General features: G+C 35.6%; 1 protein-coding gene and 1 long non-coding RNA gene across 2 annotated transcripts in view; one reads left to right on the top strand and one right to left on the bottom strand.

Annotated features, from left to right (window-relative positions):
* The first annotated feature begins 357 nt into the window (after nt 1-357).
* On the top strand, nt 358-15445 carry LOC131197685 (uncharacterized). Its single transcript, XR_009155005.1, has 3 exons — nt 358-6543; nt 8010-8120; nt 8767-15445. It is a non-coding gene; the product is annotated as an uncharacterized LOC131197685 (long non-coding RNA).
* A 509-nt stretch (nt 15446-15954) lies between these two features.
* Nucleotides 15955-27342, bottom strand: part of MEOX2 (mesenchyme homeobox 2) — a 75827-nt gene continuing 64439 nt past the window's right edge. Inside the window, exon 3 of the mRNA XM_058182038.1 lies at nt 15955-16203. Coding sequence (XP_058038021.1) covers nt 16129-16203 — 75 coding nt within the window. The 3' untranslated portion in view covers nt 15955-16128. The remainder of the gene's footprint in view (nt 16204-27342) is intronic.

The raw sequence follows: 27342 nt of genomic DNA, 5'->3' as shown, positions 1-27342 counted from the left end.
TTTGTGGCTTAATTTAAGAGTCATTTTAAACCGCACAAGGGAAGTATTTTAATATTTTTGCAATTGTGCATTGCTTTGAAGGTGTTATTTTGAAAAATATGCTTTGCACCACTGAGCTCCTTTAAGTAATAATTAACTAGTGGGAGTCTATTAGCAGGTACCTTCTGTAAACAGCACATGAAAACACAGCTAACATTACTATATGGAAATTAAGACTGTCATATAAAAATGCAAGATTTCCTATTTCTCCAACATCATCCATTTTGAAGGCTTGAGATGGAGTGCCTCATGAAAATGACATAGGGCAGGGGTCTGCAAACTTGGCTCTTTAAGACTTGTGGACTTCAACTTCCAGAGTTCCTCAGCCAGCTTTGCTTTGCTGGCTGAGGAATTCTGGGAGTTGAAGTCCACAAGTCTTAAAAGAGCCAAGTTTGCAGACCCCTGACATAGGCTAGTGTCACAGGATGTGGCTGTAGTAATTCCCTAATGCCATATCCTTCCAAAATTATATTGGTCTGTAGTTTTCCCACCCATTATTTCTGGTGAAAGGAACGTCTCACTGTGTTTCAGTAAATGGCTGAGGGATTTCTCTGTATTTCTACATTTACCATGTGATCAGAGTTTGGTATTCTATTATTGTGATCTTGAATACGGAATTTGCTACAGAAGAGAAATCGCAATGAATGAAATCTAGACACTAAGTGCAATGCTAAATGAAATATCCTCATGATTGGAATAATCCTTTAAGCTTCTGTTGGAAGAAATATCCATCTGGGTTCAGTTCCAAGTGGGGAAAAAGACACTGGAAACATGGAGAGTGCTTGGAAAGATGGTTTAATGGTGGGCAGGTTCACATGGCTTGAGTTCCTGAACAGAAAAGAGACGAGATACTGAGCATGCCTTGGTTTTATGCTTTCTCTGAGCTTTGAACTTCCTGGGGCACAGGAAGAGTATTCTGATTGGTTGTCAGACTCCCAGGGGGTGGGGGTCTTAGCTAGCCTTGCTGGCTGATGTAATCTTCCCAGGAGCCATGTGGTGAGTTTCTGTTGCTAGATGGGTCCTATTGTGTTGCAGATGGTGGTCCATTGACAAAGGTGGGGAGAATGAGTTTCTACCTCTGGCCCATTGACAAAGGTTGGGGAAGGCAGGAAGCTGCAGGGAGCTGCTTTGTTCTTAAAACATGTTTCTCCATTTCTCATCCAGGGAAATATATTCTGCCTTTTTAATGTTTCCTAAAATATTTCATTCTTCTAGGAGAGGGGTGGGTGCTAACTTCCTACACTTCCTTCCATTGTCTTGTTGGATTTCCTTTATGTGTTTTTTTCCTTTGCTTATTGAAGTCAATGACCCAGTATTGGGTATAGATAAACTCCAAATCTTAACATTGCTGTTGGGATTATGTTATAGCCCAGGGGTCCCCAACCTTTTGGTCCTCAGGGACCACTAAATTCATAATTTTAAATCCCATGGACCACTAATATGATCTGCCTAATGACCGGCTGGGTGGGCATGGCTAAGTGGTCATATGACTGGGTGGGCATGGCCAATTCAATGTCATTCACATCGAGGGGTGCCTCGCCAATCTCTACCCACCCTTCACCTCCCAGCCACTCTTCACATCCCCAGGCTGCTTAGGGCCCCAACAGTTGTTGGAGCTAGGCAACCACCATGAGAAAGAGTTGGCAAAACAGCTGGCTCAGTTCAAATTGGATCTGACTGAGAAGGAGGCTCAGCAGAAGCACCTCATTCAGGACTACAAGCATAGGCTTTCCAAGCAGAGGGAAGACCTGCGAGAGTGCAAGGCCACATACTGGCCCCTGGAGGCTCAGCGGGCTGAGATGGTCATGATACATGACCCATGATACAGTCCCACTGGAACAAGGCCCTCAGGCCCTTTTCCACTAGTGGTTCTTCCCTCCATCCTTCGCCCAAAGCCCCACACCATGAGGCTGAAACAGACCCCAAGTTGGAATTTCTGCCTCCCTCTGACCCTCACAAAAAGATCCCGAAGGGGGACATACACTGCATTAACCCAAGCATTCATTCCATGTATCCGGCCCAGGGACCGTAGTTTGAGGACCTCTGATTTAGTGCAATATAAAAAATGTAAATAATTTTTTTGCGGACCACCAAAAATTTTTCGCAGACCACCAGTGGTCCACGGACCACCAGTTGGTGACCGCTGTTATAGCCTATTGTTTTTATTTCCTTGAATAAAAAGTAGTAAACTATCTGATAGTATAAATGCTGAGGCTAGGTTGAATAAATCGTATATATTTGGGTGGTCTTGGAAAATTAGTTATATTGTCACTTTTCCTTAAAAAAGCTCCTTCATTTCCTAATTAATATTGGCAGTAATTTTTCTCCCAATAAATCTCTAATAGTACTTATTTGTACGTACAACCATCATTCACTAAAATTTGTCGGTAATCATAGAAAGCAGTGTTCCCAGTGATGAAATCCGGCCGGATCTTTCCGACTTGTGCAAACTGGTAGCGCCAGCAGCAGGAGGCTCTGCCCACTTGCTGGGACATCATTATGTCCCATTTTTGACTCTCTGCACATGCTTTCATGTGCTCCCATTCCCGAACTGGTAGCAAAGGTAAGTGGATTTCACCGCTGAGTGTTTCATATGAATGTTAACCTTTCTTAAGATTCTTTGTGTTACAATTTAAAAATAAAGAAACAGATTTTCAAAGGTTGGGATTGCCTTATTGACTAAAAAATTATTTCAGTATTCAAAGGAGCCTCTGGTGGCTCAGACTGCTAAGACAGTCTGTTATTAACACAGCTGCTTGCAATTACTGCAGGTTCAAGTCCCACCAGGCCCAAGGTTGACTCAGTCTTCCATCCTTTATAAGGTAGGTAAAATGAGGACCCAGATTGTTGGGGGCAATAAGTTGACTTTGTATATAATATACAAATGGATGAAGACTATTGCTAACATAGTGTAAGCCGCTCTGAGTCTTCGGAGAAGGGCGGGATATAAATGCAAATAAAAAAAAAGAAAGAAAGAAATTAAATTCTTAGAGGATATTAAAAAACTGATCCAATGTGATCAGAAGGCAGCTCATGTTTTTGTTTTCTCTAAAGAACTCCACCCACTCTATAACAGAAAACACCCAGAGGCTTCCTGTTTGAGTCCCTTCAGAATACTGCATCAACATTAAATAAGATTGGATAGGGTTAGAATGGGTTGGGCGATACCACTTGCCTTGGCAGTAATTCACTGTAAAGTGAAACTGTATCCAGATATGAGCGGGAAGTAATTTGTCTGAACAAGAACTTAAATTATATTAAATATGGAAAATAGCTTTACATAATAAGAATGTTCGATCTTTAAAAATGTATCACGTTTTAGTTTAGATCTTCATTTATGTGAACACTGTAGCAATATTGTAAATTATTCCTATCTGTTGTTCATATGATAAGATTCTGTATGTTCATTATTCCCTATGCCCTAATCTGGTGCAATAACATGATACCTGTAATTGCAAAAGAGTTCCAAGTTCATCATTACATAATCATAAAGTTGTATATGTGAATTGCTTAACAGATTTCATAACCCAGTACCTCATTCTGTTCCTTTAATCTGCACATGATTAATTCTGTAGCCAACAAAATATTTTGCAGATAACGAACAGACCTATTTTGCCACCTAAATAAATGATTACTCCTCATAAACAAGAACTGATAATGTCCAAATTACCATCCCTACAGTCAGGTACACATAGTTTTCTGGAGAAAACTTTGTGCTAATTAATACTTTAAATAAGCTACATACATTTTCCATTCAAGCTGTTAGCACAAATATAAAATTGGTAGGATTTGTATCTGACCATCTATTTACTGAGAAGATCTGTGTTTTCATTATTGTACAAATATTAAGTAGCACTAATCAAAAAATATCTGTAATAAAAACTAAAATCCTATAATGTAAAAAAAATGCAAAAATCAAATTTCTATCACAACAGATGTAAACATTCATGCATGATGGGAAAATTACAGGCAGAAAAGAATTTTTTCATCCTCAGCCAAGATTTGAACTTGCACTAATAACAAGAGTTCTTCATTAATAGGATATATCAGCTAGCCATTCAAGTGAGATAATATATTATATTTAGCCATGAGTAGTTTCCTTGGCTGCACTTAATGCAGTATACAGGTTTTCCTCAATTTACAATCAAAATTGGGGGCACCACTTTCTATGGTATTCAGAGAAGTTGTCCAGTGAGTCCCATCCAATTTCACTACTTTTTTGCTATGGTTAAATGAATCATGCAGCTATTAAATAAATTCAGCTTCTCCATTAACTCTGCTTCTCAGAAGCCCTCTATGAATAAACGGCAACCCTGTGGAATCTCCTGCCCCCAACACCACAGTTTTTGTAAGTCACTGAAAATGAGGGGATGGCCATATTAATTAATTAAATAAATAAAGCCATTGTAAATACATGCCAGTTGCCAAGCATCCAAAATTTGATCATATAATCACAGGTACGCTGGAATGGTGATAAGCTTGAGGATCAGTTATAAGTCACTTTTCAATGTTGCTATAATTTCAAACAGTCGTTAAATGAATGGTCATAAATTGAGAAGTGCTTATATAAAGATAGTTTTTACATTCTAGTTTATGATTTAGTGTGAGCACAGTGTTGAGTACACCATAAGCTAATATGGAATTAAGTATTATCACACAGTTGCTACTTTAAACAATTATAAAAATTATATAAAATTATTAAAATAGAACAGGAATAGTTCTCTTATTCTATTTTTGCAATTTATCAATCTGTTTCTTTGTGCATTTAATCCTTCTGCTGCATTCCTGATTGATTTTTTATAGGACTGGTACTCCTATTTCCTCCCTAAGAAGTACAATGGGCCACAGCCGGAATTTGATTTCCAGAGCATCTGATCCTGCCCTCTCGGCTCCCATATTGAACAAGGAATTGGAGGAGAAAAGTGATAAAACATAACTCTGCATTACCATGAGCCAAGATCATCTGGAAAGTTACAATATATTCAAATTCAGATGAGTGGCTGGCTAGATTCTCTTCATATCTCACAGCTTCATAGCCTATTTGTATTTTATGCTAAGCCATAATTTGTTTAGCCACAGTTTATAGAAGAAACTACATTTGGCTGCAGGCTGCAGGCACCAATATACTTAACAGAAATAGAATGAACTACTTTATGCTTTAGTGAGATGTATTCAACCACAAAAGGTAGCCAGCCGCAAAAAGTATAAGATGCTAACCACTTTGTGTCATTGCATTTCTATCCTGTTTCAAGCAAATGCCTTAACAGACACAATGTGCAGGAAAGAATAATAACAATTCCCCAGGATGGAAGTTCGGACTGCAATTCAGTTATAAAAATGCTTTGGATTACAGCCCTTTCAAGTATGGAAAACACATAATTCTTTCCTCTGTCATTCCTTCAGTAAGTAACAGGCTTCCACACAGTGGCTGTTTCCAAATCCGTTGAGAAGAATATTACAAAGTTAGAAAGGAAAAATCATAACTTTGGAATTTACCAAATTATATTTATTGGGAGGAATCCTTCCAAGCAGCAGAGTGTTTTGACAGCAACTGGTCAAAATGTGGATGGATTTTTTTGAGTGTGTTTTTATTTACTAATTTGAAAAAGTCTGAATATATGGGATTTCATTCAAGGCATATTGATGACATTGGCAGACTTTAATAAATATGTAACATATTACTTTATATTAAAGGATGATGTACAGAGTTGAAACATATACCATAACTGTGATAGGTAATCCATGTTATAAAAAAAACATTTGGTTAATTGATGATTTATGCATAAGGTCTTTAGGTTGATTCGCATTCCTAAATAAAATAATTATATAAAAATCATGAAATAAATTGTTATGTGCCATTTATAAAAAAGGAGGCATAAAAGTCCTCCTTTGTTTTAAATCACCCCTTCACATGTCCAACAGAACAACCTGGCTCACATTTTGTGGTAAATCTTGTAGTAAATCCATGTAGCATACTAAATCAAAAAATAATTGTGACTTAGCACAATATGCATGCTGTAAATGAATTGTGATTTAAAACAAAAGTTTTAAAGGAATAGCTTGTTCTATATATTGCAGTGTCTGAAGCAATTTGTAGAAAAATTGGAGAAGGAACTGAAACAAGTTTTTGATCTCCTGCTTCTCAGAAATGTTCTATATCTTAAACTGCTTTTATATTCACTGAATTAAAAAATATAGGTGCTCTAATGGTTAGGTAGAATTACCCACTTTACCTGTCCTTCAGGTGGATGGAATGAAGTAATACTGTAAAATAATTGTTTTGTTTGTTTCTCATATTTCTAAACTGCCTATCTCCCTCAGAGACTGGGAGTTCTAACATTGTTTTTTCACTGCCATGAGTGCAGAGCAAATCTTTTTCAGAACAAACAGACTAGGGAAGTAATTAAACTTGATTTTGAAAAAGATTTGAAGGTGCCAGAGAAAGCTGTTCTGTACATACAGAATGGAAGACAAGAATCTTCAAGATCAGCATCCATTAAAAAGGTAGGAAGAAGATTCAATGTGGATTCTAATATGAAGATCAGGATTATTTTATGTTATTAGAGTTTAGATTTTTTCTGAATTGCTCTATAGTAAATGTACTTAACTTACACCCCTGCCTGGATATGTGGAAAGGGTGATAATCTAATTGTACCCAGCAGCATATTGCTTTGTAACTGTGTGAGAGACCATCTGAAAATCGCATGCAATATGCTAGATTTCCAAAGAGGTTATGACAAATCACTTCCATTTGGTTGCCAAAAAATTCATGTGGTCATCAGACTCAAGTTCAATTCAAGATAATTTTACATTTTTAATCTGCAAGCTATAAATGCTGATCATCCACCATAGGCTTTCTTTTATGATTGCCAGTGCATTTTTTAGCGTCTGCTGACCAGTAGGTGCTGGTATTATAACTGGGTTAAAAGCAATATTGCTTCTGGCTACAATATGCTGGAATTAGGGTGCATTTGGTGTGGGTGAACAAACATTTGGTAAAGAAAAGCAAAACAAAACATTTTGTTCTTCTTCACCAAATGTTTGTTTACCCTCACCAAATGCACCCAAATTCCAGCATACTGTAGCCAGAAGCAATATTGCTTTTAGCCCAGTTGTAAAATGTTTTGTTGTCCTTCCTCAAGAAAAAAATAGTCCAGTTGCCTTTTTAAAAAAAATAAGCACTTTTGAAACAACTAGGACCTGGATGACTGAGAATCTTCACATACATTTGGTAAGGGAAACTTTTACAGAAAATATCTCAGGATGGCTTAATCTGTTCTGCAACCACCCTTTTCTTTTCATACAAAGAAAACCAATTTCAAATTGCCAGTTCTGAAATACAGTTTTGTTGCCAGCTATTGTACATGTAGCAGGCGGGAATTAGAGGCATTAAATCCTACACATGAAAAGCAAATCTTATCTACAGCTACATTCTAAACTGCAGTAAATGCAGGAGACAGACTTGTTGCTCTGTACAATTCGTAAGATTTTATACTAACTTTGAAGTCTAATAATTGAGGCCCATTGTGGGACCATGCACCCCAGCTGTCATAAATCATTTTTCCAGGTGCTCCACAGGTATGTAAGTTGCTAAGAGCCTGTTGTCAACTTTGAAAAGAAAGCCAAATTTCTTTTCCCTCCCTTCACTCATCAAAGGGATTTTTGCCAAAAGATGAATATATTCAGGTGCAGAATGGCATGGTTCCTCTAAATTTGCCCAAATCCCATTATTTGTAATAATAATCCTGCTGATTTCAGCAAGGGCTAGTTTAGAATTGTAGGAAATGAATACAGTCTTTGAGACATTTTTTTTCTGCAAAATCTGTCTTCATAAATATCAATGAAGAATATGAGATTATTTCTCAAATATGGTACATAAATATGTTCTGGCACCTTAGAACATGAGTGTCAAACTCGTGGCGTCGCATTGCTGTCACATGACATTTTGTTACTTTTTCCCCTTCGTGGAGCTGAGGTAGACGTGGTCTGTGAATGATGCATCTGGCCCGTGGCCCTTCAGTTTGACACCCCTGCCTTAGAAGAATAAGTGTTGCCCCTACCACAATTTCCTCAGAATAAAGGTGATATAGATGACATAATAGGTTGTTCCAGAAATCAAATGCTTAGATCTTATGAATGTTTTATTTTGTAAATCTGTAAATACAACCAAGAATATTATAAAAAAAAAAGATTTGCACATTTATAGTGTATAATACACATTAATTGTGTGGTGTATTGCATGTATTACCTTTTCCACAAATAAACATTACATCCAATATTTCATGGGAAATTACTGCTTTAGGTAAGCTAATTGTGCCAAGTGGTCGGTATGTGTCTATATTTAGACTTTTTAATCTTAATCTTCTGAGCATCAATGATATTATATAATCCAATTGGGAGAAGGATGTCAGGAAATGTCAGAAATAAACTGGCATAGAACTAAATGAAAAAGCTAGGTAACATCATTACATGTTGATTTAAGGATTCAAAAACGGACACTTTTCTCCTTGAGTCTATATTGATCAAATATCCTGGACAAGAGGAACATTTCTGTTGGACGTGCAGTGAAAGAAAGAGGCAGAAGAAAGAGTAAAAAAAACTAAGGCTTGATAATATATGGCTTTTAAAGGTTTTAGTGGGGAATACAAATTCTCCCACCTTTTTTTAAGTGGGGATCACCATTAGCAAAGGCTGTAGCATAATTGTTGTTGTTGTTGTTTTTTACAGACAGTTATTTGTGTTTGCTGCTGAAGCAACAACTGTGTTGATTTCTTGTGGAATCAGTTTGCAAATTCTACAATGTCCTCAACCTCTGGTGGCTCAGCAGATTAAGTCTGTCTGTTATTAACACAGCTGCTTGCAATTACTGCAAGTTCAAGTCCCACCAGGCCCAAGGTTGACTCAGCCTTCCATCCTTTATAAGGTAGGTAAAATGAGGACCCAGATTGTTGGGGGCAATAAAAAGTTGACTTTGTATATAATATACAAATGGATGAAGACTATTGCTTAACACAGTGTAAGCCGCCCTGAGTCTTCGGAGAAGGGCGGGATATAAATTCAAATAAAAAAAATAAAAAAAAATAAAACCTGTAATAATTCTGTGATATTGTGGCCGGACTCCAGTAATATTTTTCCTTTAAAAATAAATAAGGGAAGTAAATACTACAAACTTGTTTTGTTCCTGATAGATCTTGCAGAAAAGAAGCCTCTTCACAGAAAAGTATTTGGCAGAGTTGCAAATGTTTTGCCCAATGTTCAGCTTAGTTTCCTATCATTCTTGTTCTGTTGATTGAGTTCCTTAAGCTGTTTACATCTGTGACCAATTTCATTTATGAATCCAAAAGCCTTAATTGCAGTGGTTTAAAAAAAAAAACACTGACTTAATGTAACAAGCGGAACATAGCCTTTTGTTTTTTCCAAAACCTTTCTATCTGGGAAGTCATTAAAATGACAGAAATCTATGACCAAATATCCTATATAAACACAATAATCCACTCCAATTTCTGGATTTGCCAGTTGGTTTATTTTGATATTATGTTTATTGCCTTAATTATATGTTAATATAAATGACAGCATATAAACTTCAGAATTCATAAATACTAGGGTCTACCCTACTATAAGACTGTGACTTACACACAAGGCAGGCACATGCTTTTCATATTAATATTTAGGTTTTATTGTACATTCAGTCAAAGTAGTTTTAAAATAGATTGACTTCATTTTGTTGTAACAAAAGAATACATTGTTCAGGTAATAAATAATTATTTAAGTGACTTGGTGAGAGTTATGATTAAAGCAGAAACTTAAAGTTGTAAAATTTGTGATTAAGATATATTGTATTTTAACTTGCAAATATTTCAACCCATCACAATTTTGCTGATAGAACTGATTTGTGAATGGACACTACATAATGGAAACAGCCATCTTAGTTTTTTAGCGTTTTTCCAAGTGTTTTCCTTTCAACAGTTATACGCAAAAATTAATCACATTAATAGAAGCAGTAGTATAGGAGTAAGCAGAAGTCTCAGAAAGTGACCATATAGAGCTAAAATTTGGAGTCCTCATCCTTTTATATGAATTGCTGTTTATGGTCGGGAAATACTTTTTTTGTTATACCCAATATAATTTACAAGTAATAATGTTATTTTAGGCTTATATTTATTTCATATTAGTAGGATATTTGCCCCCATTTTAGCTAGGTAAATTTCATCATATACATTTTATTATTTTATTATATTTCTTTATAAGTAGCTCAACATTCTTTAACATTTCTTCCTACTACTACTTTCCCCACACAAGAACCCTATGAGGTGGGATGGGCTGAATCTGAAAATGACTGGCTGAAAATTTATGTCTAAGGCGGTACTAGAACTCCTAGTCTGGTTTCTAGTTCGGTGTCTTAACCAAGAAAGAAAAATGTCTTGCTGTCGCCCTTTCAAATTCATGCCTCGCTCTCTTTTTTGCATTTATCAGATAAAACAGAACAAAGAGGGGGGAAAACCACCATAATAGAAAAAGGAAGAAAAAAGTTAAAATAATACAAAACTTACGTGTGTAATTTTTGTGTGTGTGTATTATACTAGATAGAATCTACAGTATGTTTCACAATAGTTCCAATATAGGATTTAATCAGTGGTGGGATTCACGTAATTTAACAACCGGTTCTCTGCCCTAATGATTTCTTTCAACAACCAGTTTGCCAAACTGCTCAGAAAGTTAACAACTGGTTCTCCTGAAGTGGTGCGAACTGGCTGTATCTCACCACTGGGTTTAATTATTTAATTGTGTTGGAACTATAATCTGTAAATGAAAGCCACTTTAGTGATTAAGGGATCAGGTTAGAGACTAGGATTTCTGGTCTTACCTTAAGCACATAGCCAATTTCGGCAAATCACTTTCTCTCAGCCCTAGAATGGAGGTAATGGCAAACTGTTTCTGAAAAACCTTGCCTATAAAACAGCAAGGACTTGCCCAGGCAGTCATCCAGAATCAGACATAATTGTATGGAAGAAAAATAAAAGCTGTAAGTAACACGTTTATAAACTACAAGAACATCAGATCTTCAATCTGCTGAGAAGATTGGGGTCATCAATGTATCTTTCCAATGTTAAAGTACTGGGGATGCTCTGTGTGTTTTAAGAACATTAGGGGCAATCCTGTAACATGCTTTTTATATGTCAAGGAAGGGAGGGGGAAGCTTTTCAATACAGAGTAACTATTGATATTATCCAGATGTATGTAGACTATAACTAGAAAAAAAACAAAATAAAGTCCAGTCTTCGAAGTACAGACAATGCCAAAAGCAATTTATGACACGGCCAGATTATCTGCTTGCTGTTCAGAGTTCTTTCAGAAAGGAAAAATTTCTCTTGGGCATCCCATCTGCATCTGTACTTTGTGGAGTTCTACATTGGAAAGCAGCATCTAATGTTAAGGGAAACATGCCCGACATCACAAATCATTGTAAGGAATTAGACTGAAATCCTATACAGCACATTTTAGTCTGAACTGAATTCTGGAATGCCTTCATGTAAGTAAACATGCTCAGGATTACGCGGCTAAAAGGCAGCAGTTGATGGCCACAGTAAAGCATGATTTACTTGCACACATTTTGCTTACCTGCTTAATCAAGTTATGTGATCTGTGCAAATGCTTATTTGAGGAAAAATATTGCATTGAAAGAATAGATTTGTGCTGGCTTAGTGTAATTTCTTTAAATCTGGCTTTATATATACCGGTATATGCCTTTATGCTGCTTTTTATTTGTATTTTTATTTGTTAATATGCTTTCATTTTTATAGCTGTTTTCTAAGGCTTTAATTTTGATTCATGGCTCATGTGCATTGTTACATTGTTTTACGTTATTGGAGGGTTTTTACTAAAGGTTTAAAGGCAAAATAAAACAGAAAGGAAGGAAGAGTTTAATTAATATTTGGACTTCTTCCAAAATATCCAGTATGGGTTAGGATAGAAAAACCAAAAGTATATTTATATCCTTATTATCTACCAACTTTTTAGAAGACTCAGTTATGTTTGATGTTCCTTGGAAACATTTCCATAATTATTAATGAAAATTCAATATTTATTGATGTAGATATTTCTGTATAACTTTGAAAGCTTCTGAAATGGAGACTTCACAAATTTGACTAACCATTGGTAAAACTTGTCTCATAGCACTTTTCTCTTTCTATGGTAATGCTTTGCACAATCACATATACAGTATATGAGTGACATGTAGAGCACTTCACAATGCATTGTTTGCAATATACTAATATAACAATTTGCATTTTCCCTAAACTAGGAATTGATAAATGGATATTTCAATATAAGAATTTGTACCATCTGGGTTCAGAAGAACTCAAATTATTATATAATTATTCCACATTATCTTATAAAAAATAAAGTCCTAGATATCCTGTAAAATTAGCAAGAGGGGAAAAGAAATAATTTCATTTTAAAAATCTGGGAATTCACTGACATGTTTCAGCTAGAATATAAAGGTACTGAACTTAAAGGTGTAAAAATAAATGGGAAGTTTCCTTCATATTAAAAAGCTTACATGGAGACCAACCTCAAAGTCTGTTAATGTTTTTACATTAATATAGTCCTTCTCTCTATTCTGTATTACACCAAACTCCCTAATTTTATCTTCCTGTTATATTGTCCTTTGCTGTACTTTACTGGTACAATATGACAATTTTAGGCCATTCTAAGATAATATGATGCCTGACACATGATTGCACTGTAATGACACCTGCCCAGAGAATAATTAGTCCACCTTTTTTTCTCTTTTAATAACAGGAATTTCATACATTACAGATGGCATTTTTCATACCAGACTCCAATGATGTATGCTGGAAACAAGCCAAAGTGTCTGCAAAAACTGTGAGAAATTCAAGACAGACATTTGAGTGGAAGGAGCTTAACTTCTTTCTTTTCCTCCACTAAGCCAGCCTTGCACATTCATTAAGCAACATGCTTATCTTGGTTTCCAAGAATCATGACATTGAGATTGTTTCTATATGCTTTTAGGTTGGCTAACTGAAGCTCCAGGGATGCGGTAGCTCAGTGACTAAGACGCTGAGCTTGTCAGTCAAAAGGTTGGCTGTTCAGTGGTTCAAATCCCGAATGCCGCGGAACAGGGTGAGCTCCCGTTATTTGTCCCAGCTTCTGCCAACCTAGCAGTTCGAAAGCACATAAAAAATGCAAGTAGAAAAATAGGGACCACCTTTGGCATTTAGTCATGCCAGCCACATGACCACAGAGACGTCTTCGGACAGCACTGGCTCTTCGACTTTGAAACAGAGATGAGCACCACTCCCTAGAGTCAGGAATGACTAGGACATATATGTGAGGGGAACCTTAACCTTTACCTTTACCTTAACTGAAGCTCCATAAATTTATAAAGTTTCTTATAAATTAACTGCATGTTAATTTTTTTGTTAATAAATTAATTGCATGTTAATTTTTTTTTTTAATTTATATCCCGCCCTTCTCCGAAGACTCAGGGTGGCTTACATTGTGTAAGGCAATAGTCTCATCCTATTTGTATATTTATATACAAAGTCAACTTATTGCCCCCCCAATGATCTGGGTCCTCATTTTACCTACCTTATAAAGGATGGAAGGCTGAGTCAACCAATTTTCAGTTTTAATACAAAATTTTACCATAACATTCATTCAACTTTTGCCATCCCCAAGAAAACAAGTTACAAAGAATCATTCTTTACTATAAAAAAAAAGAAAGCCCAAAGTCAGGTCTCCTCAGCAAATTAAAATGTTAAAAAGTATTTTATGTAACATGTAGATGGTATCATTTTTAATTTTCTTACTTATTTTTGTTTTTATTTTTATGATATCCCAGCGGTGAATTGCACTTACCTTCACTACCGGTTCAGGAACGTGAGCACGCACACCTCTTCTGCGCATGCGCAGAGGGTCAAAAACAGCATGTAATGATGTTCCGGTGGGTGGGTAGGGCCTCCTACCACCGGCGCTACCAGTTCACGCAAGCCAGATAGAACTGGCTAAATTTCACCACTGCTATGTCCCCAAATAAACTGAAGGTTTTTTCCCCCCCTTTGTTATTCCCCCATTATTGCTCATCTTGCTTCCTGTCTCCTGATCGAAACATTGCAGGTCTTCTCCTCCTCCCTCTCCTCCCCCTCCTCCCCCTCCTCCTCCTCCTCCTCCTCCTCTTCCTCCTCAGACATGTACATAGAAATACATTAAAATATTCATTTTGCCATATGTACATAATCGTGTTTTCGAATTAACATGGATTCCTTCTCTAGACAAAACCCTGCAGTTTTTGAGAACATTTTCACAAACGGCTTGTCATTGGCTTCTTCCTATTGCTAATGGAGAGTGACTGCCCTAAGTTCACCCAACTGTCTTTTAGCCTAAAACAGAACTAGACCCTCACTGTTTCTAGCTAATGTCTGGCCCTCTTCAGTTAAATGCTCTCCCAAAATGCCCAAAGCAAAAAAGAATGAAGCCTTCAAAATAGAGCCTTATGCACTGTCTAGTGATCTTACGACTGTATGACTATAACTTGTTGCTGGCAATCCTTATGATTTATATTGATATACTGATCATCAATTGTGTTGTAAATGTTGTACCTTGATGAATGTATCTTTTCTTTTATGTACACTGAGAGCATATGCACCAAGACAAATTCCTTGTGTGTCCAATCACACTTGGCCAATAAAAAATTCTATTCTATTCTATTCTATTCTATTCTATTCTATTCTATTCTATTCTATTCTATTCTATTCTATTCTATCTGAGAAAATCCTAAGGTTCTTTAAAATGGTGCTGATCAGTTCTACTGGCTATCTGCTTTCATGGATGCATAACCTTGTATCCTTGAATCCTTTCATGGATACATGATGTTGCAAGAGCAAGGTTTTCTCTGCATAGCTGTACAGAGAAAACTATTGAATTTGACACTTCTATTCCTGCCCCTCCAGGAGATAGAATAGCACATCTTAGAATATAGGGAGCTGTGCAAGTTGGTGTTTCTGCCTATCAAGGAAGGCGAAGCAAAATTAGTAGGAATTCATGTATTCTGTTTGTGCTGATCTCAAAGTAGGCTAGAGTTAATTTTCTGAAACAGCAAGTCTTACAAGAATTACTTTAGGGAATCAAAAGGCAATTCTGTTCATCAAAAAGGCAATTCTGTTCATCTAAAGTAACAACATTATTTTGACTTTCAGTTGGAATGCTTTATGAATTAAAAGGTCACAAAGACACTTCCTCTTTAAATTGCATATGTGTAACTGTTCATAAGAGTTAAAAGAAATGTCATGTACTGTTCCTGATGGGTCATATTTATTTCTTTGCTGGAGTGTCTACTTCTGTGCAAGTCTTTTATGGAGATTCTTTGAAAGATAAAATGAATCTTAGCAATCACATCTTTCAATATTTTATCAGCTGGACATGTGTAACTGTAGTTGCAAATATTTAGAGGCATTTTCTAAAACAGAAAAGGAAAACAAATCCACAAATAATGGCAAATAAGAAATGCTGTACTGTATTATATTTTTCAACAGGTTTTTTACAATTACATGTTAGTAATACTATGCAAAAATATGAATTTATGCATGTATGTATTAGGTATATATAGATAATTTTAATATAAAATTTCAATATAGATTTGCTGGAATGTAGCACTAATATGAAATGTTGAGAACTGGCCTCCAGAGGGCAGATAAACTTTCTAGATCATTAAGACAAATATATCACATACATATATTATAATTTATTGTAATAAAACATGCAAATTGAATTAAAGATCAGAGGGAGAGGAGAAAGAAGTATAAGATTAAAGAAAAAGAAAATTTAAAAAAATCAATAACTTCCAATTCTTTTGGTGCAGTAAAATAGAAAATACAATTATAGCCTCAACTTTTTGCTATGCATTTCTGTTAGATACAAACCATTTCTATAATAATGAAGTTAATTTAAGCATCATATTGTCATTTTTTCTGTTTCAAGGGTAAAGTCCAGAACTGATTTCCATGTAGAGAGAAACTGGATATATTCTTCTCTCTAATTAAAACAGCTTTATCATGACTGCCAACTCCATCACTTTTTCCATCCATTCTTCCATTTTGGAAATTGATATGTCTTTCCATTTTTGCACATGTAAGATTTTTGCCACTGTCAATATATAGAATAACAAAGCTGCAAATTTTATTTCATGTTTTTTGTCCAAAAGTCCTAAAAGGAAAACTTCTGGTTTCAGTTTTATATTTGTTTTAAGAATTTTCTGAATTAATAAAAAAAAATTGGCCTCAATATTTCTTTGCTTTATTACAACTACATCAGAGATTATAAAAAGTACCTTTTTACAATTATATTTAGCATACATTTGAGAAATCTTTGTAAAACTGTGACAATTTCTTGGGAGTTTTGTACCAATGATACCTCCTTTTTAAAAGCAAGACAAATACATCTTCCTTCCATCCTTCCGAGATTGGTAAAATGAGAACTCAGGTTGTTGGGGACAATATTCTGAAAACTGCTTAGAGAATTATGAAGTACAGCATTATGAAGTGGTATATAAGTCTAAGTGCTATTGCTATTGCTATCTTTTGTATAAATGTCATTCAAAATGATTTTCATGTATATTCTTATTAATATTTTTAGAGCCATCCAAATTGAAATATCAAAACAGAACATTTATATGGAAGCCTTCTTGATTCCTTCTTCCAATGGGTGTGGTTAACAAAGTGACAGCAAAAGCAACTGCGTTATTTTAAGAAATATTAAAAATATAAATAAAGCCACCAAGTTTAAATGGGCATTCTTATATAATAGCTATCATGGAACAGATATCATCCATTTATCAAAGGCAAACTGGGAAGATTCATGTTTCTGTCTCCTTCTGTCCCCTTCCCAAAAATTGTTTCTACCAATACATTTTTATTTTATTTTTGCGATTGGGTAGACACACTTCTAAGCAAATTCTTTGATGCTATTTTTTATTTCTTAAGGAAACGTATGTGAGATCTAGAAGTGTTCTTGAAATAAAATTAATGTTAGAGGTATATGGTTTGTTTCAGGGGTGAAATCCAGCAGGTTCTGACAGGTTCTGGAGAACCGGTAGCAGAAATTTTGAGTAGTTCGGCGAACCGGTAGCGGAAATTTTGAATAGTTCAGAGAACTGGTAAATACCACCTCTGACTGGCCCCAGAATGGGGTGGGAATGGAGATTTTGCCATATCCTTCTACAAGGAGTGGGGTAAGAATGCGGATTTTGCAGTATCCTTCCCCTGGAATGGGATGGAAATAGAGATTTTGCAGTATCCTTCCCCTGTTATGCCCACCAAGCCATGCCCACCAACCACACCACATCCACCAAGCCACGCCCACAGAACTGGTAGTAAAAAAAATGGATTTCACCACTGGTTTGCTTTAATTACTAAAATGAAAAATTAAAATTAAAAAAGGGGGTAAGTTGTTCCACTTGGAACATTGCTGCCCAATATTCAAACAGATTTTTATGTAGAATTTTGGTGAGCTGAATAATAATTGGATGTCAAACTTACTGTTCAATTATAGTTCTAGTTATACATCATGCTTACAATTTAAAGAACTGGAGATTTGTTGGTTTGGGAAAATGGAAATGTGAATTGCAACCTATTGAACAGTTTCCAGGGATCTGAGGAAAAATGCTACAAGATCAAGAATTTAATAACAGTTAGAGAGACTGGCATAATAGTGTAGAATTTTAAATTTGGGGTTTATTAATATTTTAAAATTTTAAATTCTAAATTTTAATTTATCAGCCTTTATAATTTGCTATGTTTTAAATGTTGTTTTAATTGTATATATTTTGTTTTATCGTTGGCTGTACACCGCCCTGAGTCCTTCAGGAGAAGGGCAGTATAAAAATTTAATAAATAATAATAATAAATAATAATAATAATATTTGGTTCAAAGGATCTCTTATGGGACATGTGGGAGAGAGCATTCTCTTGCTTCAATTTCTAGGCCATGTCTATCATTTCTACAGCGGAGTCAAAAAACGTCCTTGGAAAACATTGATAAAATAAACATTTACATTCAGCCCCCAGGAATCATATGGAAAGAAAGATTTGGAATACTGTGCCCCTGCATGTTTTTTTTTTATTATTATTATTTTATTTTCACTCTCCCATAGTACTTACTCAGAATATATTCCAGATCTTTCCATAGATTTTCTTGAAAACTCAGAAGAATTTTTGGGGAACATACTCCTGGAATTTACTAAGAGGGTGTGTTACATCTAATCGTGAATACATTCAAATTGTTTTGAATATAATCTACAGTATATTTATAATTCTCAGTGGAGCTACCTCTACATGAAAGGAAATATGCATTGGGGTATTCAAAGGTTCCTTCTTAGGCCTAGTACTCTTCAACATCTTCATAAATGATCCAAATGTGGGGATAGAAAGAAGAACTTATCCAATCTGCAGATGACATTAAGCTAGGAAAAATGACCAATGCTTTAGAAGATAGGCTCAAGATCAAGAAAGATCTTTTTTTTTTTTTTTTACATTTATATCCCGCCCTTCTCCGAAGACTCAGGGCGGCTTACAGACTTGAACATTAGGCCCCTATACCCCAAAATGTAATTCAATGATGAGAAAAGCAAGGCTTTACTCTTGGGCAAGCCAAACCAAATATATAGGTATAGAAGAGGTGATAACTGACAAAACAGCACTGAGAAGACGTAGGAGTGAATGACTACTTAAATATGAGCCAGCAATGTGCTGTCGCTGACAAATAAAGCCAATGTGGTCTTAGATTGCATCAATAGAGGAATAGTATTAAGAGCATTTGAAGTATTAGTACTATATTGCCTTGATAAGACAACACTTGGAATACTGCATCGGGTCACAGCAGTACAAAAAAAGAAGTCAAAGATTCTAGGAACATTGCAAAAAAGACCTAGAGGCTAGAATATGATGAACAGTCTAACGAAGAGGAGTAGAGATGACATGATAGCAGTCTTTCAGTAGTTGAGAGACAGTTTATTCTCCAAAGCACCAGATAGCAAGTCAAGAAGTAACTGATGGACATTTATCAAAGAGAGATCCAGGAGAAATGCCTGGCTAGTGAAAACAATTAATCAGTGGAACAGTTTGCCTCCAGAAGTTGGGATATTCCATTACTAGAGGTTTATAAGAAGACATTGGACAGCCATTTTTCTGAAATGGTATAAGATCTCCTACGTAAGTAGGAGTTGGACCATAAGACCTCCAAGTACTCTTTAAACTTTGTTATTCTGTATTATGTTATTCTAATTATTCTACAATAATTTCAGTGGAGATTAAAATGTGAATCAAAATTATTTCACTCCCATTTCTATAAAGTCCAAACTGACTATTAATTTAAACTGAATGAATGAAAATATATGTACCAAAAGCAAACATTATTAAATGGCTATGCAATTAATAGAATAATATAGCCATACAAGCTAATTAAGCTTTAATACCTATATTAAAAGGAAGCAACCAGCAAGCCACTTTTGCAGATACCTCTAGGAGAGTAATTCAGATGGTCTTCAGATGGAAAATGTCCTGTAAGTAACAAGATTTATCCTTGGGGATAAATTTCTTTTTTGTGTGTGGTTGTTCCAAAGATTGCCATGGAGAACATGAGTTTGCCTATAAACTTAGTAGATTCCCCTGAGATGTGAAAGGCAATTAAAGGAACAACAAAGGGGAAAGTTCATCCAGATGGAAGTCTTGATCCTTTGTATGTCTCAAATTGTACCTCCCCATCCCCTCCTTCCCTTTCTCTCTGTTTTAACTCTATTAGGAACATAGCTGCCAAAACTTGGGGACTTTGTTCTCTGTTTATCTTCAACAAAGCCTTTTGTTGTTGTTATTTAAGGTCACTACCAATTATATACACAAATCTTTTAGGGGGAAAATCCATAAATAGTACATTCAGTTACAGCACAGCAACTATTAAATATTACTTCAGATCTCAATCTGATCCCTCATTGTATGTATGGGTTGTTTGTACAGATCCAAAATATATATTGATCCAAGAGACTCAACTGGAAAAAATTCAGAAAATTCAGCACAAAGTCTTGGACTAATATTTTGTTCTTAACTTGTTCTGTTTTTCTTTGTCAAGAAAGGAAGAGAAGATCAAGTTCAAGATTAATTTTTTAAAAAAAATAAAGTTTCATCATTTAACAGAGTAGAATCCAAAGCATATAGATTTACATAGCTGGCATAAGCAGCATAGTGCATTCATCTGTCTAATTAAGATCAGGAACTAGTACTAATGGAGGACTTTTGCAGGTGCTTGGCCAAAATTTAAGTGCATAAAACTCATAGGGCCATGATGTTGTGGCTGAAATATGTGCAATCCATTCAAATGCATAAAATTGCCATCTGATTATGTCAAATTTATGTGACAGTTTAAAAATCTGATTTGTAGAGACAAAATATCAAGTTACATCTATTTTTTTCTTCTTTCAAATATATAGATACAGGTATTTTGTAGAGGAAGATTGTAGAAAAAGGTTTTCTCTATTCTTCAGGATGGAGACATGGGACTATTGTAAATTCAGTTCTGTCATTCTGGGCGCGGTGTGGCTCAGGCTGTAAGATAGCCTGTTATTAAACACAGTTGCCTGCAATTACTGCAGGCTCGAGTCCCACCAGGCCCAAGGTTGACTCAGCCTTCCATCCTTTATAAGGTAGGTAAAATGAGGACCCAGATTGTTGGGGGGGCAATAAGTTGACTTTGTATATAAATATACAAATAGGATGAGACTATTGCCTTACACAATGTAAGCCGCCCTGAGTCTTCGGAAAAGGGCAGGATATAAATGTAAAAAAAAAAAAAGAGGCATGACCTTGGAACAACTGATTGAAGGTCACAGAGAATTCCTACTTTAATACTTGGTGAAAAACAAGAAAGGTATTCCTAAGATAAAAGTGGAATCAATTACATAAATGTATTCCCCCACTTCTTTAGAGATCATGTTTATATATTATCATCCTTCCTCCAGAAACTCAATTTTTCTTCCAATGGTATCCCTACTTCAACATATCTGAGAGCTGGGTTAGAATGAGAGAGTCTAGCCAAAATCACACCATAAGCTTTCTTGGCTAAAGGTGAGTTTCTACTTGTTTCTTGCTGGTCTTAGTCTATTCTAGACCCTAAGTAATATACCATTCTCTTTAAATGATATTTTATTATAATATATTATTATGGGGAAACGGGATGAAGATATAATTAAAAGTTCTACATGTTATTCATCAAAATAAACTGTGTTATTATTAGATCTAATTCATTGTATGAATTCAGGAACATGCTCAGTTCAGGAATACCACATCCAAAATATCCAAAATTAGTAAATGTTGGATAGTAAACCAAAAGCAGATCATGCAGGCCATATAAAAAAGAAGATAGTGTAAGATAGAAGGATAAAGCAATTGACAAGGCAGAATATTTCAGTTCAAAACAATTAAGACATGGCACCTATTACACACACTATTTGACTGATCAATCAAGAAAGCCCATTAATATGAAACAGCTCTGTATTTTTAAAATAGCAGCCCATGAACCGGACAGTGTGGTTCGCTGTACTTGTCTAAATAAACTTGTAAATGTAGTTCTCAAATTATGACCACAGTTGAACCCAAAATTTCCATTGCTAAACAAGACCAAGCCTGTAAGTGAATTTTGTAATCTTTCTTGCCACAGTTGTTAAGTGAATCATTGCAATTGTTAAGTTAGTAACAAGGTGGTTAAGTGAATCTGGTTTACCCATTGACTTTGCTTCTTCAAGGTCACAAAAGTTGATCATATAAGCTGGGATATTGCAACAATTATAAATAAGTGTCACTTGTCAAAAATCTACACTTTGATTACATGACCATCGGGATGCTGCAATGGTTATAAGGGTGAAAAGAGATCATAAGTCACTTTTTCAGTGCCATTATAATTTTGGACTGTCATTAATTGAATGGTTGTAAGTCAGGGATTATCTGTACAAATGTTGCCTAACTACTAAGTAGAGTTATGTAGGGCTACCAGATCTGAATTGCTAAAATCTAGACAACTAGATGGCAGCAAATGTTTATCTCTTTATTGCATTTAGTAATTCAGATTTTTTGCAGGGCAGTTCTAGATGCTGTATGTTACGGAGTCCAGCTTTTGTCATGCAAGAAAAGAATGGCCTCAAATTTGAAAGGGAATAAGAAAAAGCTACACTATAAGCTGTTACATATAATATACAGCAATACAGCAAAAGAACAGGACACAGATCAGTGAGTCACACTGAAATCAATTACTTTTAATTTCAGTATTGGTTATTGTTTATTTATTTATTTATTTATTTATTATTTACATTTCTATACCACCCTTCTCCGAAGACTCAGGGCGGTTTACAGCCAAGTTAAAAAGACATATACAAAAATTAAAACACAATATTTGAAATTTAAAAATCTGAATCCATAGGCCGAATATTAAAATAACAAGTAATAAAACCACCCATTAAAAATTACCCTTAGGCCAACCCTGCTTGGTGAAACAAAAAAGTTTGTACTCTTTCAGTGTTCAGGTAATTGCCAAATGACAATAAACCTTAAATTTAAACTTGCTTTGACTTTGTGAAAAGTTTTATATTAAAATATATTTTATTTTTATACTGTTTCCATCTTCCACATTAACATTTCTACACATAGGACAAGTTCCCCTATAAAAATTGTATTTCTGTGCCCCATTTCTCTGCAGCTGCCCTTAAAGGCAAACTCTGCTTTTAGGAATAAATATTTCTTCTTTTCTCATAATGGATCTCATTTTTATTTATTTTTGTGCAACCCTATAGCTAAAATGGAACTTCAAATTATTCTTCTGATAAAATGGCATCGCAGATGAAAATTCAAAACTAACTTGGCCAATGGGTCTAGATTCTAGCCTAGGTAAGTTCACACAGCTAGCAGCAGACATTTTTGTCTGTGGGTGCTGCTCCCACATTCTGCCCATTTGGCAGAATGGAAGTTAAGGGGTTTGAATTTTGAATCCAACAGCTGCTTGAAAAGAATTGTATAAGTACCTCCAAATTTCAGCTTTTGAATGTGAGAATTGTATGTGCATTTGGGTTAGTTTTTCCCTTCTTTCTTTTCCATTACTCTTTCAGTTTATCCTCTGTGCTTTTCCTAACTACTTCCAAACTCTTGTGAGTTTCACCTGTGTGTGACCAAGAGGTTTTGAAGCAAGGGAAATTGATACATCAAAGATCTGTGAATCACAGTAGTTTGTGTGTAGAAAAAGAGAGTGGATGTGATCTGTGTGATTGCCTGTCTCATTCCATATTTAAGCCGTGTGTGTGTAGATAGATACATAGAGATACAGAGATATATTATATAGATTTATTATATAGATATATATATATACATATAGATATGGAGGTGCCCATACTTTTTAATAAAAAGTACTCCCGAATAAGGCATTCCACTCACAAAGTGATAGATGGGAAGGAGTTGTCCGTACTGCTTCAAATACAGCATTCCTATAAGAGTTGCAATGGCGCAGTGGGTAGAGTGCAGTGCTGCAAACTACTTCTGCTGATCACTGGCTGCCAGCAGTTTGGCAGATCGAATCTCACCAGAGTAAAGGTTGACTCAGCCTTCCATCCTTCTGAGGTGGATAAAATGAGGACCCAGTGTGCTGGGGGCAATATACTGACTGTGTAAACCACTTAAGAGAGGACTATAAAGCACTGTGAAGTGGTAGATAAGTTTAAGTGCTATTGATATTGCTATTCCTCCTAAGAAAAAGGCTTGAAAACTGACTGGCGGATAAAGAAAGGGGGCTACGTACGTCACTTAGGAGGTCTTCTTGGGTGTACGTGTACACCCCAAACTGATAGGGACATGCTTGTCAGGTAGGAAAAAAGAAACATGCTTCACATGTTTTCCCAACCTCTCCAGTAGGAAGGTTGCTGGATGTCTGGGTTTAGGCAGGAATAAAAAAGAGAAAAGCACAGAATTTATTTTTTTTTAATGGAGTAATATATAAGATGAGACTAGTAATTTAATTTAATATGGCAAAAAAGAGGTACTTTCAATTGTAATAAAAAAAAGCCCTTGAACTATTTGCTGGAAAAGTTGTTATTGAGCATACAAATGTCCCAAGAGTGCTTTTTCAGGAGGCAACTGGACTTGTATTTTAAATTACAAAGAAATGAGTGGAATGAATATATAAGCATAGCTGCCATGTTTATGGCTTTGATTTTCATAAATGTATATGCTTTGCGTGTAAGAAAGTTAATGATTTATAACTATATGTAGAAGGGGAGTTTGAGAAAGGAGTGCCATGTTTTAGAAGAGTAGTCTAGATAGAATAAAGAGAAGAAGCAGGAGACAAACTTATACTGTATATGGAAAGTAATATGAAAATTTAAGAAATGAGATTCAGAAGATCTGAAGCTAGCATGTGATGTGCAGCAAAATTTAAGTGATTGTTGTATTTTAATATGGATGTATCCTTAATAATGCATTTGGAACTACAAAGATGACACTAGTTGTTGCTAAATGGGTGCTAAGCTTGTTTTTCTTTCTCTTAAAAGCAAGGAAAAGAAGGTAAACAAATTTGTGATGAGAATCAGTTTGGTCTAAAGCAGTGGGGAGGGGGAGGGAAGAGGTGATGGGTCGGTGTGAATAGAGCTTTGTGTGCGAACACAAGCACCTAACATTTGCATGACTGGAGCTTCACACATGAGTGTAAGTGTTTGCTGTTTGAACAAGCACTCACCCACTTGAGTGGCCCAATTCCAAACAGGAAGTGGCCCAGTAGTGGGCCACAAGCCAGGGTTTGCGGACCCCGGGTCTAAAGCACAAAGTTAGAAAGTAGAAGAATGTGAGTTCAAGTCTTACCTTAACCATGAAAGTCAGCTCGATGACTTTGGGCAAGTCATTTCCTCTCAGCCATAGGAAAGAGAGACATGTTTGCTTTCCCAACTGTTGTTGCCTAATCTGCATACTGTTGCCTAAAATGCCTAATGTGCTATGCTGTCTCCAAGACAAATTTGCATTCCATACTCTCTCAGTAAACCCATCAACTATTCTTACCCAAGAACATTTTCAGCATTGCTGACTCAAATATCTAAAGTGTGTGACTTTTTTTTTTACCTTTTACCTGTGTTTTACCTTTTTAAAAAACCTTAAATGGGTCATGAGAGCAATTTACTGGGTTTCACCCTTGTCCCTTAACACAGCATCTGGCAGGGATGAAAATAGAGGAAGGGAAAACAATAGTCTATCTGAAACACGAAAAAAAATGCTTCCCATTCTTAGCTTTGGAAGCAACACAAGAAATAAATATATTCTTTTGTACCCATCCAGCTTTGCAAGATCTTATGCTGGGTTACTATTAAGAAATGGGAATTATACACCTTTACACTTCAAGTAAAAGACAGTTTAAGTTTTGCCTTAAAGACTTGAATATAGCCGAATGCAAATAGTCCTATCATAGTATGGGTGGCAACAGGACTAAGGCTCAAAACAGGAGACTTACCAGATTCTGAGTTTGCTAAAAGCCCAAATTAGTTATAGCACTGATCATTTTTAAAGTATTCTTTTGCTAATCTATGACCCCTGACCATGGCAGTGGAAGACACTTTGAATTTAAGCCATCTTGAACCTCAATTTGTTGAGGCTCATCCAATCTACATCTAGCAAGGGAAACTTTTCCCAGGAGAAAAGATTTGCATACCTCATATGTGGTAAGAAGAACCTGCTTTCCTGCTGGTGGATGTAATTGAGAACTACAGTAATAGATCTGAAAAATGCCCAACATCATAATGTGGAACCTGAATGGACACTTAATAACAGACATGGCTCTAATGGGTTATAGATGTATTGAGTGTTAATGGAACCCCAGCCCCCTCATAATAATGCTAACAATTGTAGACTCTAATAGGAAAAACTGCAGTCACTTCAGGAAAAGTTCTCCAAGCTACTGAAAATTAAACAGCATTGGATTTGGTTAGCTTTCACCAACCAAACTGCTGTCTGATGTCTTGCTGCACCTCTTCCTGATGATCACCATAGATGCCAAGACCAACCTACCAGATTGTCATCACTGAAGAGCAATAGACTTGATTGGATTTATACTTGGACTCATGGAAGAGGGAGATATTTGTATGCTTGTAATTATTGGCATGCTCTTATATGCTATTATTATTAATGTACCATGTATCAACAATCCATATGGGCAAAACAAAACTATAAATGAATCCCTCCTCAAATAAAACTCCAGGAAAACTGGGTGTAACAGAGTGTGATAATTGGTTTTATATTGACCTTTTCAAGTTATTTTCCTCCCAAAATAATTTCCAGTCCATAGAACATAGGATTGCACAGCTATTGTTTTTTCCCCCTAACAATGTTAACTAATGAACTACTCTCTAAACAAGGGGACAATTGTGAGAAGTTTTATATCAAAATATATTTTATTTTTTATGCTGCTTCCATCTTTCTTTAAAACCTTAACAGAATCCACAATGAACTTAGAATCAGCATCTCCACTAATTGACAGTCAAGATGAAACTAAATTAATCTAGTAAAAATAGCAAAAAGGTGTGGGGGGGGAATCATTTACTCAAACTTCCATAAATCTCCAAATAAATTATCCAGACCTTATATCATATCACATTTGTGTTTACTATTTGTAAACACAAATAGTTAATTAAATTAGGTCTCCCAGCAGAATTGCATGTTTACAAAGAAGAAATGTCAGAGACATACTTACACACACACATCTCAACTGTCACCCTAAAATCAGCATGTTGATATTTCCATACCCAGGACAAGCTCCCCTATAATAACTGGGTTGCTGTATCCCATTTCTCTGCAAACTCTTTGCTTTTAAGAATAAAAGTTTCTTCTTCAGAACTGTCTAGATTTTATTTTTATTTATTCTTGCGCAACTCCAGCTCAAGCTGAAACCCCAAATTATTCTTCTGACAAGTTCTATGATGAGGTGGGATATTACATTATTACTAGTGTTAAATTGCATATAATATTTATTTATTAAAATTTATTTTCTTTAAAAAATGTTGGGTGGCTTATATCTTTTCAAATATTTGTGATCATAATATATGATTGTTTAATTTACATTTTAAAGTTGCCATTTCCCTCCTTCCATTTCCAGAAAGTAGGTGCAAGAAAAATATCCATTTCTCAGTTGTCTGAAACCTGGGGAAATAGTTTAGCATAGTCCATGTTGTTCTTGGCGAAAGGTTTCCTTTGGATTGCTTTTTCCTATTAGAGGAAAGAA

This window comes from Ahaetulla prasina, chromosome 4 (assembly GCF_028640845.1).
Source record: "Ahaetulla prasina isolate Xishuangbanna chromosome 4, ASM2864084v1, whole genome shotgun sequence".
Classification (NCBI taxonomy): domain Eukaryota; kingdom Metazoa; phylum Chordata; class Lepidosauria; order Squamata; family Colubridae; genus Ahaetulla; species Ahaetulla prasina.
Note: the sequence above shows the minus strand (reverse complement) of the source record. Positions and strands in the feature narration are given on the sequence as shown.